We start from the raw sequence: 15001 nt of genomic DNA on the forward strand, positions 1-15001 counted from the left end.
CCTCAGGTCCCCTGTCCCCCGGGGGTTTGGGGTGTCACGGCACTCCATTCTCCTCTCCTCTCTCCCCCCACAGATGCAGCTGGCAGCGGGGCGGGGGGCTGAGCCGGGGGGGCGGCTGCTGACCCCCCTGGCCCTGCTGCTGGCGGCCGCCGGGCTCTGCCTCTCCATCTACAGCGCCCGGAGAATGGCCGGCCCCCCCAAGGCCCCCCCAGAACCTTGAGGAGGGGGCCGGTGGGGCCGCGGGGCCGGTCCCCAGGGGGGTGCCGGGGTCCCCCTCTGCCCGCTGGCCCCCGCCTGAGCGGAGCTGCCGGATGCGGATCCTTTCCGGCTGATCTGCGCCACGTCCAGCCCTTCCCTCCACGCCTGGGTGGTGTAAGGCTCCGGGGCCAGGGGACACGCACCTCTGTCCCTGCTTTCGGGAGCCGGTTCAATGACAGGGATAAAGAACGGAGAAGCCGCCTCCCGGCTCCAGAGCTGAGCCCCTGACCAAGCCGCCGCCAGACACCAGGACCCGGCCACAAGACGGCCAGAGGGTGAACGGACAGACAAACGGATGGTGGATCCCGGTGTCGCGTCCATCTCCATCCCCGCCCTGGCTAAGCGGAGGGGTCTGGGGGGCCCCTGAGCCCCTCTGGAAGCCATGCAGCCCCCCCCTCCATCCCCGCGGGGACCCTGCTGTGGCCGCAACCAGCCGGGTCCCACGGAAAGGAGGTCAGCGCCGAGCACCGTTAGGTAACGTGGCGGGGAGAGCTGGGACCAGACCAGCCTCTGCAACAATGGGGGAGAAGGGGAGGGAGGGGGGAACATGGGGCCACGGGGTCGGCGATATGTCCCCCAGGCAGGGACATCCCGCTGGGATGGGGTCTGCAACCTTCCCGGCCCCCTCGCACCCACCGAGCCGCAGAGCTGTCCCCAGCGAGATGCCAACAGCCAGATTTAGTGATTTAGTCTCCTCCATCTCCCCGGGGCTCGGGGTGGGGGGGGGGCACAAATCCGGGCCGGCTGCATGGAAATAAACCCTTTCCTGGAAATAAACCCTTTCCTGGAAATAAACCCTTTCCTGCCGAGCACAGCGTCGTTGTCGTGGTGCTGCCTTTCTGCTGCCCCGTCCCCGGCTCGGCTGGAGGGACAAACCTCAAGGCTGAGGGTTCTGCTGCCAGGGCTGCATCAGAGAGACCCCGCTCTGCGGGAACTCGCAGCGGAGGGCGGTGGCATTGTCACACAACGTCCCCCCCCTGCCTCCCGAGAGCTGGGAAGGCGGAGGGAAGGTGACCGGTAGGATCACAGCAGCATCAGGCTGGTGGCCATGACGGGGGGAGGCCGATCACGCCACACACGCAGCCCCAGCCCTCTGGGAAGATGAAATCACTTGCAGGCGCTGGGTTTTAAGGGACGGGAGGAGCCTAGAAGTGTCCCTGCCGGGGGGGGGACACGACACAAACAATCCCCCCTCAAGGACCAAACAGGCAGGTCCAGCACAACAACGAGCTGCTCGCTACGGACTCAAGTGCTTGATGAAGAGTTTGCTCAAGCACATACTCCCCCCCAAAAAGCAGCCCCGTGTCTGCTACCAGGAGGCTGGGATCCCCCTGCCAGGAGGGCAAAGCAGAGGGACCTTCAGCATCCTGCCAGGGCAGGAGCACCAGGACAGGGCCGTTCCTCCAGGCTGGCACTTATTTCCCTTTGTACGATCAGGAACAACACAACACCGAGAGGCTGTCTGTCACCCCAAGGGGTGGCTGCCAGCCTCCAGAGGGCCTGGGTCACGCTCACAGAGAACTCTCAACACCGCCAGCCTGTTGGTTGACATATTTTAATGGGTGACTCACCGGGGCGAACCTCTGGCCCACAGAAAGAGGCCTAAAACCGCTCTAAAAGCGAAGAGAGGAGCGTACAGTCATGCCAGTGCTGGGGATGAAGCAGCTTGCCCCTTCCCTGAAAATGAGGACACACAGCGAGGGCACCCGGGGTCTCGCTGTCTCCTTCTCCTCGTTAGTGCCGCGGCGAGGAAGGTCGTCGGGAGGAGCGGTGCTCGCTGGCAGGCTGCACCGGGGCGTGTTTTTCTCACAAAGCTGAGGACAAAGACATCCTTACGGAGCCATCCGGCTCCCGAGTCCACGCTCAGCTGGACGCCTCCATCTCGACGACTTCCTCCAGCGGCTGGGTCTGCACTTCTACCTTCTTGGGGGGGATGTAGGAGCCCATGCCGGCGGCGCGCTCCGCCTCCTCCTGTGTGTACGGTGCCTCCCGCAGCTGCTTCAGCCTGAGAGAAAGGCAGAGAGCGGGGCTGAAGCCTTCCACCCCGGCTCCTCGAAACAAGAGCGGCCCAGAACTGACCCCACTACCCGCCTCACCCCAAAGAAGTGGGGCTGGGGGGGGGCTGCAGCCTGCTCCAGGGCAGGACACGAGCCCACGGGGCAGCTCAGGACCCTGCTCAGGCACCCCCTTACCTCTTCTTGTGCACCTTGGACCTGAAGTGCTCCTTCATGCTGTTCAGGTCCACGAAGTAACGCCTGGGGGGGGATAAGAGGCTGGGGGTCAGGGGGCTCTGAGATGGCAGCAGGGCTGGGGAAAGCCCTACCAAGGGGCTAGGGTCCCCCCACACCCCTAGGCCAGTCCCCCACGGGACAGGGTCCCCGCTGAGACCAGAATAAGCTCCCCTCAAGGGCCTAGGTCCTTCCCGAAACCAGGACAAGATCTCCTCCCAGGCCTACAGCACCCCTTGCTGGGACCAGTCTCCCCCAGGAGCCAGGACCCCCCCCCTAGGACCAGGACAACTCCCTCCAAGGAGCCAGCACCCTCTCCAAGGAGCCAGGGACCACCTCCAGGACCAGGACAACCCCCTCCCGGGTTCCAGGGACCCCTTAGGACCAGGACAACCCCCCTTCCAGGGACCAAGCAACCCCCCAGCACTAGGGCAACCCCCTCCCAGGGGCCAGGGACCCCCCCCCCCCCCAGGATCAGGACAAACACCCCACGACCCCCAGGACCAGGGCAAGCCCCCAAGGGGTTAAAGCCCTCTCTCTCCAGCCCCCCCGCGACCAGGCTTCCCCGGGACCCCCCACCCCTGGTGCGAGACCCCCCCTCCCCGGCCCTGTCAGGTGTGTGTCGTGTCCCCCCCCCCCCCCCCACGCCCCGGCCCACGCACGCGCAGTGCAGGCAGTAGAACTGAGCGCAGCCCGGCAGGTCGGGGTCGGGCTCCTGCCGCAGGAGCCGCGCGGCCTTCTCGGGCTGCAGGTCCCCGTGGATCTCGTCCAGGTCGCGGCGGCGCCGCTTCGTCTTCAGCTGCCGGGCCAGAGAGTGCGCCCGGTGGGCGCCGGTGCGGCGGCCATTGCGGGGAGACATGGCGGACGCACGCCGGCACCGCGCGCGCCCACTGCGCAGGCGCGGGCGGCCGCAAGCCCCGCCCCTCCCCGCTACGACCCTCCCCGCTACGACCCGCCCCGCCCCGCCCCGCCCCGCTCACGAAGGGGAAGACTCCGCCTACAAACCGTGGCCGTCTCCGTTGGCCACGCCCATAATGCGAGAGGCCACGCCCACGCAGCGTTAGGCCACGCCCCCAGGCTCGGCCCCTTATCTCTGTCCCACGGCAATGGACGGGACCGGGGGGGCAACAGCGTCCCCAAGGGACCCCGCCACCCGGTGGCAGCCGTCCCCAGGCTGTCCCCGCAGTGTGGCACAGGGCCTGGCCTCGGGGCAGGGGGTGACGGTGGCCCACGCTGCCCCCGGTCACTGGTGTGATAAGCTGGGGAGGGCTCAGCGCACCGCATCCCGGCACTGATCGTGTTTCCTTCCCCCCCCCGCCTTCCCCCGGGTGATCAATTATACATGGGGACACATGGCGGGGGCAGCGCCGAGCCCCAGCGCCTGCTCCGCACTGTGGGCCTGGGGTGGCCTCAGCCCTGGGGGTCCCCTTGTGGGCGAGGGGCACGGAGGGGCTGGGGCAGGGGGGGCGGAGAGGGGGTTTTGTGGGTGACCAGAGCGGTTGCCCCCGCGCTGCCCCCAGCTCAGCCCGGGCTCAGGTTCTCCTTTGTGCATCAAAAGCAGCCCCTGAAACTTTAATGAAGCCACCGGATCACCAGGGTGGTGCGGGGGGGCCCAGCCCCACACCCCACCCACTCCCCGCAGCTCCCAGCTCCCGGCCCCACGGAGCCCCTCACCATGACCCAGGGCTTCTGGCGGGTCTACAAGGCCAAAGTGCTGCAGACCCTGGGGGGGGCACGGGCAGACGGGGTGCTGCAGGAGGAGGTAGGGTAGGGGGTCCCGGCATGCCTGGGTCCCCCCAAAGCGGGGTGACCAACCTCCCCGCCCTCCCCCTGCCTGCACCCCTGCCCTCACCTGGGGGCTTCGTTGCAGGGAGACCCCCCTGAGCTGATGGAGACGGCCGAGCCCCCCGCACTGATGGAGGAGGGACCCAGCCCCGTATCCCAGCTGGCGAGGAAGGTGAGGAGGAGGAGGCCAAGGGAAGTGGAGGGTCGGGGGGGCCTGCTGGGACCTGGAGGTCCCGGGGTGAACCTGGTGCCGTCTCCCCCGCAGGTGCAGGGGGTCGGTGCCCGGGGCTGGCGGACACTTTCATCCCTCTTTGCCCGCGAGGACGAGCACCAGCTGCTCAGCCCAGAGCCCTGCGCAGACCAGTAAGTTGCAGCTTGGTGGCGGGGCGGGGGGGGGACACCCCAAAGCCTGGATCTGACCAAGTCCCCCCATCCCATCACCCGCATTCCTCCTCCCTGCCTGCACCCACGGGGCTGGAAGGGAGACATGGGGGGCTCGCAGGGGGCCAGTCCCAGCAAGAAGTGTCCCTGTACCAGTGTCCCCAACCCTGCTCTCTCCCCAGCCCGCTGGCCGCCTCGCCGCCTGAGCCACCCCCCTCTGAGAAAGCACCCGGCTTTTGGGATCTCTTTGCTACCAAGTGGCAGCAGGCATCAGGGACGGACAAGGGGGTGTCACCCCCGGAGCCAGACGAGAGCCCCGGGGAGCCACCAGGTGACGATGGCAGCGACCTGCGGGAGCCAGAGGAAGGGGCCTTCCACTGGGGTTTCCTGGCCGGCAAACTGGCTGAAATTCGGAATAAAAGTGCCCCCAAGGGCAACTAGAGGAGCACCGGCCGGACTCTCCAGCAGTGTGGGCAGCCCCCTGCCCATGCCCACGGGCTCCGTGGGGGGTTTTGGCGACTTGTCTACACTAAAGACCCCAAGGTGTCCCTTTTCCCTGAGTCTTGCCTGCTGCTTTCTTCGCCCTCTGGCCCCCCAGCAGCCCCATCTCGTGGCTGCCATGGTGGGGAGCTGCCACCCCCAGCCCCTGCCCAGCCTGGGCTCTGCCCACACAAACCACACACGCTGCCAGGCTAGCAAAAAAAAATAACAGGTTTATTGAGTGCTGCTCTGGCCCCAGAAGCCCCCTTTCTGGGGAGGAGGGGGCTGTGGGGTGGAAACTGCCCGCAAAGGGCATCTGGTGCAGGATGTGAGCGGCCAAGGGGGTTGCAGCCCCGTCCCACCCCTCTGGGCTGGAGACAAGAGAGGATGGAGAAGATGGGTCACAGCCAGGGGGCAGCAGCCTGTTAGACCCTGGGGTCAGGGAGAGACTCACCCAGGGGAGCCCCTTCCCCACATGCCCCTTGGGTGCCCCCACCATGTTCATCTCCAGGTAGACCTGGTGGCTCTGGGGGTTGGTAGGGTAGACCTGGTAGCAGCGGCCCCTTGGCACCAGGACCATGGATGCCACCAGCCCATCAGCAAGGGCAAAGGGCCACGTCCAGCCAGCAGGACCCACACGGGCATCCTCATCCCCAGCTAGGCTGCCTCTGCTCAGACGGTGGACTCCTTGGCGGCCGCCCAGGCTCTCTGGCAGCCGTAGAGCCACTTGATGACGCGGGCATTGCGTTCCACCACCGAGACGGCAGACCCCAGCCGGGTGTCCGGCTCCTCCTCACCCAGCTCCGCATCCCCCTCGCTGCCCCCTGAGGCCTGCCCGGGCTCCGACTTGCAGGATCCAGGGAGCCGAGCGGAGGCATTGTCCCACCCCGCTGGCCCAAACCGCTCCTGCCCCAGCAGCTCCACCAGCGCCCGGTCCAGCCCGCAGTAGTTGAAGAACCGCTCCTGCTCTGAGAGCGGCAGGGAGACACGCAGAGCCAGCGCCTGCTTGCCGGGGGGCTGGGGGGTCTGTGCCACTGGGCCGCCAGGCAGAGGGAAGATGCCACCACTGCCACCACCACTGCTGGCACCTGGCGTCCTCACCTCCTCCTTCTCTGCTGGCACCCACAGCATGGGGGTCTCAGGGCTCTGGGGGGCTGGTGACCCCTCGCCCAGCCTCCTCGCTGGGGAGGAGCTGGGGGTCTTGTCTCTGAGGGGTCCCTGGAAGAGGCGTCGCACCAGCCCAGAGCCCTTGGTGTTCTCCTTGTCCCCTCCTGGGCAGTCCCGTTTCTGCCGGTAGATGATGAGCGAGTCGGGTCTCAGCAGGCGCCTGCTGCCGCTCCGGCGTGACACAGGGGACTGGGGGCACGGCAGCTTCCTGGGACCCTCCCGGCTCAGCTCTGAGCCCTGACACAACTCATTACACTGCTGGCGGGCCAGGAGCCGCCGGCCGCGGGGTGAGAGCCAGGGGGAGCAGCCCCTCAGTGCCGGCTCCTGCCGGCTGTTGATGACCTGCTGGGATTTGACGTATTTGGCCTTGTCGGCTTCCAACCGCTCCACGGCGCTGGGCACCCGGCCCCCACTGCCCCCCGGCGCCCGCGGGCACGCAGGGCCCCGGTTCAGCCAGGCCAGGGGGGAGCTGTGGCCAGGGGCCATGAGGCGCAGGTTGCTGGAGGCGCAGACAGCGAGAGGGGGGCTGCCCAGGGGCACCATCACCTTCCAGCCCCGAAATGGCACCCCTGGACTCTCTGTTCTCCCCTGGGTGGGTTCGGTGCTGCAGCCGGGGAGGGTCGCGAAGCTTCGCTCGGCTCCTGGATTTGGCCCTGGGAGGGGAGAGGAGAACCGGGATCAGCACCGAGGCTGCGGCATCAGCAGAAGGAGGATGGGGGCAAAGCGGGGCCGGGGGTCCCCTCGATCCCTCGGCCAAGCAGGCAGGCAGCAGGCAGTGAGCCCTGCCAACCCAGGCGGGAACAAGCCACGGGCAGGAAGAGAGAAGCGCCGAGCATCCGCCGGTTCAGCCGCATCCCAGGAGCGGCTTCCAACAGGAAAAAATACCGGAGCCAGCTGCCTTATCTTTCCGAGCGCAGGGTCGGCAGAACAAAGCCTGTGCACAGGAGAGCTGGCGAGCTGCCCCGGCCGGGCCTGTGTGTGATGGCAGCGGGGCAGGGGCTGGGGGATGTTTTGGGGTCTCCGTGCCGTGCTCCCCACAGCCATGTTAAGCTCAGCTGCCTGGGAGGGAATCATAGAACCATAGAATGGTTTGGGTTGGAAGGGACCTTAAAGACCACCCAGTGCCACCCCCTGTCCTGGGCAGGGACACCTCCCACCAGACCAGGTTGCTCCAAGCCCCCTCCAACCTGGCCTTGAATCCCTCCAGGGATGGGGCAGCCACAGCTTCTCTGGGCAACCTGGGCCAGGCTCTCAAGGTACTTCTCCTGCTCAAGAAGAACTGCTCGACACAGTTTGTCCGGTTCTGTGCTCCCAAGGGATGAGACCCCCAGCCTCCCCCGGTGTGGGGCAGAGCTTTGCAGTGGTTCAAAGGAAGGTGGCCCTGGCACGTGGTCCCATCATCCGCTGGCTTTGCCCTGGCAGAGCCAGCGTGCCCAGGATGTGACTGCCCATGCCAGTGCGCCTGCCTGCACGCTCCCCAGCCCAGCCCCGCTGCCAGGATCTGTGCCAAGGATGCTCTTGCTCACCTGAGCCCACACAGGGATGCAGGGATGGGATGCCGGGATGCAGGGATGGGATGCAGGGATGCTCCGGTCTCAGCTCCTGCCCCTCTGGCCGTCAGCAGCAAACTGAGCCCAGAGCCTCCAGGAGCCTCATATAGAGGGTGAGGAAGAGGAAGAGCCACCCTGTTAACCCCTGCTAGCCCAGCTCCATCAGCAGGAGCCTGCCCTTTGCCCACCCAAGCAGCATGACCCCCCTGCCCTAGCTGCAGCCTTCACACCCAGGGTCCTGCCAGCATTAACCCCCCCTTCTCCGGCAGCTCCAGCTCATCTCTGCCAGCTCTCCTCCTCCTCTTCCTCCTCCTCCTTCTACTTCTCATTCTCCTTCTCCTCCTTACAGGAGCCCAGCTGGCATTTTGGGATCCGCAGCAGAGATCTCTGCCTCCTCCCAGGCAGGACTGAGTCTCTCTGCCCCCCAGCACGTAGGGCATCAGGAACGGGGCAGGGAAATCATGTCTACTCTGTCAGCTTCTCCTTCTACACCCCCCCCCCAAGATCCTGGGTGCAGCCCAGGAGCAGGAGCCCCCCACAAACCCCTTCCCCAGGGTCCTGCCCCAGCCGGCGAGGGAGAAGGAGGGAGGAAGGGTCCTTCTGGCACCTTCTCCACTGGTGGCGAAAGGGTCAAAGTTCCTGCCTTCCTGCCAGGCCAGTTCCTGCCTTCTCTTCCCCCCGGGAAGGGCTGTAAATCGCAGGAAGCCACAAAGGGCTGGAGCTGGCCCAGAGGTTATTTTTATCGCTGCCCTCTCCCCTTCCTGAGGGCTGAGCACTCCCGTGGGGGCAGCCACCAGCCCCGCTCCATCCCCAGCATCTGCCCGGGGCGCTGTGAAGGTGGCACCTTTCTCCCTGAAGGACACGTTGCAGCCTAAGCTCAGCTCCCAGCTCCTTGGAGCAGGGTCAGAGAAAGCCCCCAGTGCTCCCTAGGGACCCGCCAGCTCCCTCCGTCCCTCTGGCAGCCAGTATGGATGGAGAGCTGGGGTACAGCCCAGCCCAGGCTGCCTATAGGAACACAGGGGACCAGGAGACTCCAGCGGGGACAAAGATGTGGCATTTGGCCCAGGACGCACAGGCCAGGGTGCTCTGTCCCTGGCTGAGAGGGGACCTGTCCCCGAGTGCTGCTGGCCCCCACCCCAGTTCCTTCCTACAGTGCTGCTGCTGGGGAGCCAGCGCCGGGAACCGGGGCCGGGTCGGCATCCAGCACCTCCGGGCGTACCGGTGCCGGGAAGGGGCCGGAGCCAGGACTCCTGGGCTGACAAAAACGGAGGCTGAGCAGGATGAGAGCGGCCAGGGCTTGTCCGAGCTCTGCCGGCACCGGAAAAAAATCCCAGTGAGAGCGAGGGAGGGACAAGCCAGCTATTCCATTCTAATAAATCTGGAGAGGAGCAGCACACCCAGCTGTGCTCCCAGCAGCGCTGAGGCTCTGTGCGCAGGATGCGGCCACAACGGATCAAACCCCACCGTCTCCAGAGGAAGCTGGGGAAAAGGATGGGGATGAGTGATGGAGAAACCCACAGCAGCCCTGGGATCTGCTTCTGGACTCCCACGCAGGAGCTGACAGGACCTTATTTTTAATTCCAGGCAATATGAATCACTGATTATTAGGACAGGTTTTATTTTCCAAGCTGGAATCCCGGCAGCCGTTCCAGTAAAGCCACAAGTGAGTAAGAGCAGCTTTGGATTCACCTTTCTCCGGCTGATGCGGGGTGTTCCCAGGGGATGCTCCTACCCCGAAGCGAGGCAGACGGAGCGGCTGTCCTCCTTTCCGGCTCCTCCTCGGAGCACCCGCCAGGCACTTACTGCTGAACTGTTGTGTTTGGACAAGCCAGATTCCCTTCGGGATAAAAAAAGGGATGGTGTGAGTAGCCCTTCCTGGCATCAACATCCCAGGCAGCTTCCGCTTCCCCTGGGGAGGCGATGGGGGATTTGTCACATCAACTTCTAGGAAGGGGTTTACCCAATTAATCAGCCTCTTGCGAATGCAGCAGGTGGCGTTTCTTAGTGACGTGGATGCTCAAAGTCCCTTGTTTTTATTTAAGGTGCTCTCTGCTCTTCCCTGGGGCTCTGCTTCCCTCCCCTCCCGACTCACACAGTGCCAGGCAAGCAAAGCAGCCCTGGGATAAAACCCAGCCGCAGCTGGGGCCAGGAATGGAAACTTCCAGCCCTCGCGGTGGGCGAGAAAAGTCTGAGAAAGTCCTCAAAGGTCACGAGTCCCAGAGCACAGATCCTCTTTCCAACACCATTTTTTCAGAGCATGTCTAGCTCCCGGTTAAACTGCTCCCCCGCCAGCCCTCCTCCCTCCCGGCTCACAGAAAGGGGGAGGGATATTAATTACACCCGCACCCCAGAACCCCCACATCAGGCTGGAGGAGCAGCACAGCCAGTGCAGGGCTCCGATGGCTCTTGGCGAGCAGGCAGAGGAGGCCCAGTTGCCATGCCCACACACGGCAGGAGGGCTGAAGCCAGCCACGTCCCATTGAGTCCTTTCCAGATGCATTTCTCCTTTAAAAATAAAAAAAAAATAAAAATATCACTTTAACTCCACCACGGCCAGATGCAGACAGGGCTGCAGCACCTGATAACGCAGCCATCTGTTTCTACTTGCTGGTTCGCTTTCACAACCCACAAAAAACTCTTTCTGGTCTGAGGTCCATGCAAATGCCACTGCCTGGAGAGGTGCCCACGGGAGCCGGGTGGCTGCCAGCCAGCGAGGGCCCAGGGTGCAGGCACCTTCCTTCGGGAGAGGGCAGGAGCAGAAGACTTGCTATACGAGTTTAAAAATACCGAGGGCTCAAACCGGCATGAATAAATCTGAAACCACCACCTAAGCTGGGGCAGCCACCCACAAGTTTGTGCAAGTAGGAGCTAGACAGCAGCTGGCCCCAGGAGAAGACATCGAGACTCTCGTGGATATTCATACCCCCCAAACGGGGGCTGCAAAAGTCACGGCGGGCGACGTCTGGCCTTGCCGACGGCTGCCCAGCGTCTGCAAAGCCACACAGGTCGGGACCACAGGGAGAGATGGAAGGAGCTGCTGGGACCGGGGGAAGCCTCCCCAGAGTCCAAGCTGAGCACCTGAGCTGAACCCACCACCCGCTGCGAGGGACCTGCAAAGGTTTTTCGCCTGCCTCTGTTTTCATCTCAAACCCCAGGGATTAAAGAGGCCTCCAAGCACCTGCAACGCTCTCGGTGGTTCTTCCTTCTTCCTCTTTAGGAAAACTCAAAGCAAGTCGGCTGTGTCCTCCAGCACGCTGTACCTGCTGGAGTGAGGGAGGGGAGCTGGGGACATGGGGCTGCCCCAAAACCAGTGGTCACAGCTCCAACCGTCACCTGCGGACTCAGCCCAGGCTGGTCCTGGCTGCTCCTTACGAACCGCAGCCCTTAGGCAACTGCTTTCGGCTTCGGGCACCCAAATAATCTGGAAATTCATCTGGGAACAAAGGGATTTAACAAGAACGTGGCCTGGGCCATGGCTCCTCTTGCAGGGACGCAGTGGTGGTGCCAGCTCATCCTTCAGGTCACTCCACTCCTCCGTGCTTTGCCTGCTCGGCTCGTAAGAGTGTGGGGTCTAAGACTCCCCAGAAACGCTCACGGAGCCTGTGAACAGAGATCAGCAGATATTTCCACCTCCCACCCCTCCCCGAACCGCGCAGGCATTCCGGAGGGGGGGTTTGTGGCAGCTCAGACACATCCCTCTTCCTTCATTGCCCTTAAGAATAGAAATTGCACTTTGCATAAAGAGCTGCCCGGCTCCTCGGACCCAAAAGGGAAACGAAAGCGCCAGTGCTCAGCAGTGCCCGTTAAATAGTCTGTGTTTAAAATACTAATTAGCTTCTCCGCGGGACAACTCCTTGCGTTCACACAAACCGCCGGTAAAGATAAAACCCACTTAACGATCGATACCCCACGGGAGGATTCGCGGGACACATCGGTGGAGCAAAGGGAAGGGCAGTGCAAAAAAGGCGGCCGTTTGTGCTGCCCTCGGTCCAAAGGCCACCGGAGCACGGAGGGAGGGAAGGAGGAAGGGGGGGGGATGTTGGAAAAGTTGTTTCTCTGAAGCGAGGGCACCCTTCCAAGGGGCGGGCAGGCGGCCCCCGACACTTTATCTCCACCACAAAGCAACGCCTGCCCTTACCCTGGGGTTTGCGCGGGGGCCGGGATTGGCCGGCACGAAGGAAAACTCCGTTTAAACCGAAGCAAAGCCCGAATACAAACACAGCCGGTTCCCCCAGCCCAGCCGGGATCCCCAGCCAAGCCCTGCCCGAGGAGAGGGGACGGGCAAAGCTGGAGCCCGAGGCCTCAGCGTTCCGCAAAACGAGGGAAATAGAGCAGGGGTTGGGCGATTCGAGCCTTAGTTACACCGAATTCCTGCACCAGGGCATTTCCTCGGGAGACTTCCCACCCCCTCGCCACAGACTAGGTATTTCTCAATTAGGTAGGCTTAGTTTTCTTCATTTTGCGGGGGAGGAACCATAGCCTGCGTCTATATTTAAAATCACCACTCTTACAACTAATCAAAGAGGTATGACTTTCTCTTTAATTAAGGCGCTTGGATCCTTAAAAAAATCTAAATTTCAATCCCTTTCTCTTTTGCCTTGATTTTACTGATTCAGCCACGCAGCTCCTGCTGGGTGGGGAACGTGCCCATCTCCGGCACCAGGACACGCAGGAATCCGCAGGCGACGACGCAAGGACACACCACACAGGATATAACGGGGCTCGGGTTTGTTGGGGGGGGGGGGGGTTGGTAAGAAATGACAAGACAAACCAATTTATGGCATTTTCCAGTTCACGCTATTCCCGCTCCCAGCCTGCACAGCCCTTTGTTCTGGAGCGCTGTTAATTAAAACATGCAAATGACTACTAGACTTCGCTATCATGTGTAAGTCAGGGTGTTTCCTCACCTTTATTGCTAAGGTTTCTCAGGGCATGCGAGACCACCGTTCCCCACAAACCTCCAGACCCTTTACAGCTGGTTGAGCCCCCCAGAGCCTGCACCCCCCTGCTCCCCTCTCCAGCCCCCAATAGGGCCAACAGCCCTCAGCCACGTCCGCAGGAAGGACACACTGGGCTGCCTTCATCCCTCTTCACAGCGGGGAGATGAGGGCTGGGGCTTTCTGGGGGAAATCTTACCCCAGCAGAGGCAGGAACCAGGGGGAAAAAGCTCAATTCACTGAGAGGAGCGGCTTTTCCAGCCTCAAAAATCCCGTAGTACCAGTAGAGGGTTGGCAGAGCCTGCCAGAGGTTTCCTACAGCCCAGGGTGGTGCTCGCTCTGCCTGTAGTAACAGCTTCAAGTATGTACTAGATGCAAGGCGGCCCTTTTTTATCCTTTAATCCCTTCTTTGAAAATTAAGTCCACCCAGAAGAGCACCGCTCTGATTTTTAAAGGGCTGGGAGAAGCCGCAGGGTCCACGCAGACACGGCTCACCTCGGCCGGTCCAAGGGACAGCTCTGTTGTCACACCCGGTGTGGCCTCCCTCTGTCGAGTCCCCCAGCAGCACGCGGTGGTCCACATCGGTGGAAGCCAGGCACCGCTGGTATCCACAGAAGATGAGCAGCACAGCTATTAGCCAGCCCAGGATTTTTACAAGTCCAGGATCACCTACGGTGTGACCGTGGTGAACTACTACAGCTTATTCCTGTCCCAGAAGAGCAAATAACCCCCCCTCAGGCAGCTCTGCTGACAGCTAGATGTCATCGCGCTGACGGAAAAGAAAGCATTTCTCTGTAGAAAGTTCAAACACTTCATCGAAATTCAGATTTTATTTCAAAAACATTCATGAACTTAATAAATTACACAATAATTTTCCTCGTTATAAATTCTCCATAAAATATATTTTACAGTTTTTAAAGAAAGATTTGAAAAAAAAAAAAAAAAATCTTTTCTGAGTGCTGCAAAGTATGTTGACTTTGTGTCACGCTGGTGAATAACTCTGTAGCTGCTACAACAATTTGATTTATCAAAGGTTTTAAAACAAAGACCTCAGACAAATTAAAAAAAAAATAAAAATCAAAGAGAACACGGATGTCAAGGACTACCATTCAGTGTCACCCACGGAAACACTCAGTGTCACCCAACAGCAAGGCTAAGCACCAAGAGAGGGATTTCAGGTACCCCCACCCTTTAAAGTGGCAAATCAGTGCAAAAGAAACACTTTGGGAGTCAAAAATAAAAATAAAATCCACCAAAAAAACCACCTTTCCTGTGCCATTCACTAGCACTTGTTTCTGCAGGGCAGGCAGCACATTCCGTGTTCATCCTCCCAAATACTTCAGAGGAGAATGGGATGATTTGCAAAGTGCCTTCAAGGTAAGTAGTATTATTCTGCAGTAGATTCAGACTCTGAGATAACGCAGTCGATTCTGATTTGTACGTAGGCAAGAGACGAGAGGAAGTTATAGCAAGGTATTTTGAAACGCTCCCAAGTTTAACGCGGAAAAATGACATACGCTCCTCAAACTTCACTCATGGAATGACCACGCTGAAACGCGGGCACAGGCAGCCAGAGGTTTGTTTTCCTCCTTTCAGTAACAAGCTGAGGCTTCAGTTGTACTGAACCGAGTTAAAATATGAGAACAGGCAGATCGCCACTTCGAGAACATTAAGAATACATAGATCTCTCCTCGTCATTACTCACAGGGTCCAAATATTCTTTATAGACTGAGCTCCCTGCAGGGAAGGAGCGACGCTGGGACATCCGGGCAGGCAGCAGGCCGTGTCCTGGGCACGATGCAGCCACCTCCATCCCTGCCAATTTATGCTGAAGCAAAGGCTGCTCTGCTCTAGTCAGGAACACTGTCTTCTGAAAGTCACTTCTACAGCGTCTTCTAAACAATAAACATTGTTTAGAGACATCAAAGTGTATTTGTCTGGAAATATCACCGTTTAGGCAACTTGCCTTAAACGATAAAGTAAAGTAAAATCACAAGAATTAAGGACTAAGCCCCTGTGGGTAACTGTCACCTGCTCTACACGGCACCAGGTAAGAACCAGCAGTTTGGCAGAATCAGAATCCTTTACTTTTGGAAGAACAAAAAAAAGTCATATTTTAGTTGTGCTGCTTATTCACACTCAGGCAGAATAAACACTGACCGATCAGAACTGCTTCCACAGCACTGAGAATAGCCAAGAAGCAAATTATAAAAGG

General features: G+C 61.0%; 3 protein-coding genes across 3 annotated transcripts; 1 reads left to right on the forward strand and 2 right to left on the reverse strand.

The window, feature by feature from the left end:
* Positions 1-1794: 1794 nt before the first annotated feature.
* ZNF593 (zinc finger protein 593) lies at positions 1795-3374 on the reverse strand. The gene is made up of 3 exons (XM_074162124.1): positions 3149-3374; positions 2451-2513; positions 1795-2263 (listed from the first exon to the last, which is right to left on the reverse strand). Exons 1-3 carry the CDS (start codon positions 3343-3345, stop codon positions 2122-2124), a joined length of 402 nt encoding a protein of 133 aa, XP_074018225.1. The 5' UTR covers positions 3346-3374; the 3' UTR covers positions 1795-2121.
* A 787-nt stretch (positions 3375-4161) lies between these two features.
* C21H1orf232 (chromosome 21 C1orf232 homolog) lies at positions 4162-5093 on the forward strand. Its single transcript, XM_074162084.1, has 4 exons — positions 4162-4248; positions 4357-4443; positions 4537-4634; positions 4835-5093. Exons 1-4 carry the CDS (start codon positions 4162-4164, stop codon positions 5091-5093), a joined length of 531 nt encoding a protein of 176 aa, XP_074018185.1.
* Positions 5094-5352: 259 nt separating this feature from the next.
* On the reverse strand, positions 5353-6842 carry FAM110D (family with sequence similarity 110 member D). Its single transcript, XM_074162083.1, has one exon. The coding sequence runs from the start codon at positions 6840-6842 to the stop codon at positions 5805-5807; it is 1038 nt and encodes a 345-aa protein (XP_074018184.1). The 3' UTR covers positions 5353-5804.
* Positions 6843-15001: the final 8159 nt, after the last annotated feature.

This window comes from Numenius arquata, chromosome 21, assembly GCF_964106895.1.
Source record: "Numenius arquata chromosome 21, bNumArq3.hap1.1, whole genome shotgun sequence".
Lineage (NCBI taxonomy): Eukaryota > Metazoa > Chordata > Aves > Charadriiformes > Scolopacidae > Numenius > Numenius arquata.

Bases quoted from the DNA above. Each gene is read 5' to 3' on its own strand.
- ZNF593 (XM_074162124.1), bottom strand. From the start codon at position 3,345: ATGTCTCCCCGCAATGGCCGCCGCACCGGCGCCCACCGGGCGCACTCT. The intron at 2,514-3,148 runs GTGCGTGGGCCG...ATCCCCCCCCAG, and splicing joins TTCTACTGCCTGCACTGCGC to GCGTTACTTCGTGGACCTGA. The intron at 2,264-2,450 runs GTAAGGGGGTGC...CCTTTCTCTCAG, and splicing joins TCCAAGGTGCACAAGAAGAG to GCTGAAGCAGCTGCGGGAGG.
- C21H1orf232 (XM_074162084.1), top strand. From the start codon at position 4,162: ATGACCCAGGGCTTCTGGCGGGTCTACAAGGCCAAAGTGCTGCAGACC. The intron at 4,249-4,356 runs GTAGGGTAGGGG...GCTTCGTTGCAG, and splicing joins ACGGGGTGCTGCAGGAGGAG to GGAGACCCCCCTGAGCTGAT. The intron at 4,444-4,536 runs GTGAGGAGGAGG...TCTCCCCCGCAG, and splicing joins TATCCCAGCTGGCGAGGAAG to GTGCAGGGGGTCGGTGCCCG.
- FAM110D (XM_074162083.1), bottom strand. From the start codon at position 6,842: ATGGTGCCCCTGGGCAGCCCCCCTCTCGCTGTCTGCGCCTCCAGCAAC.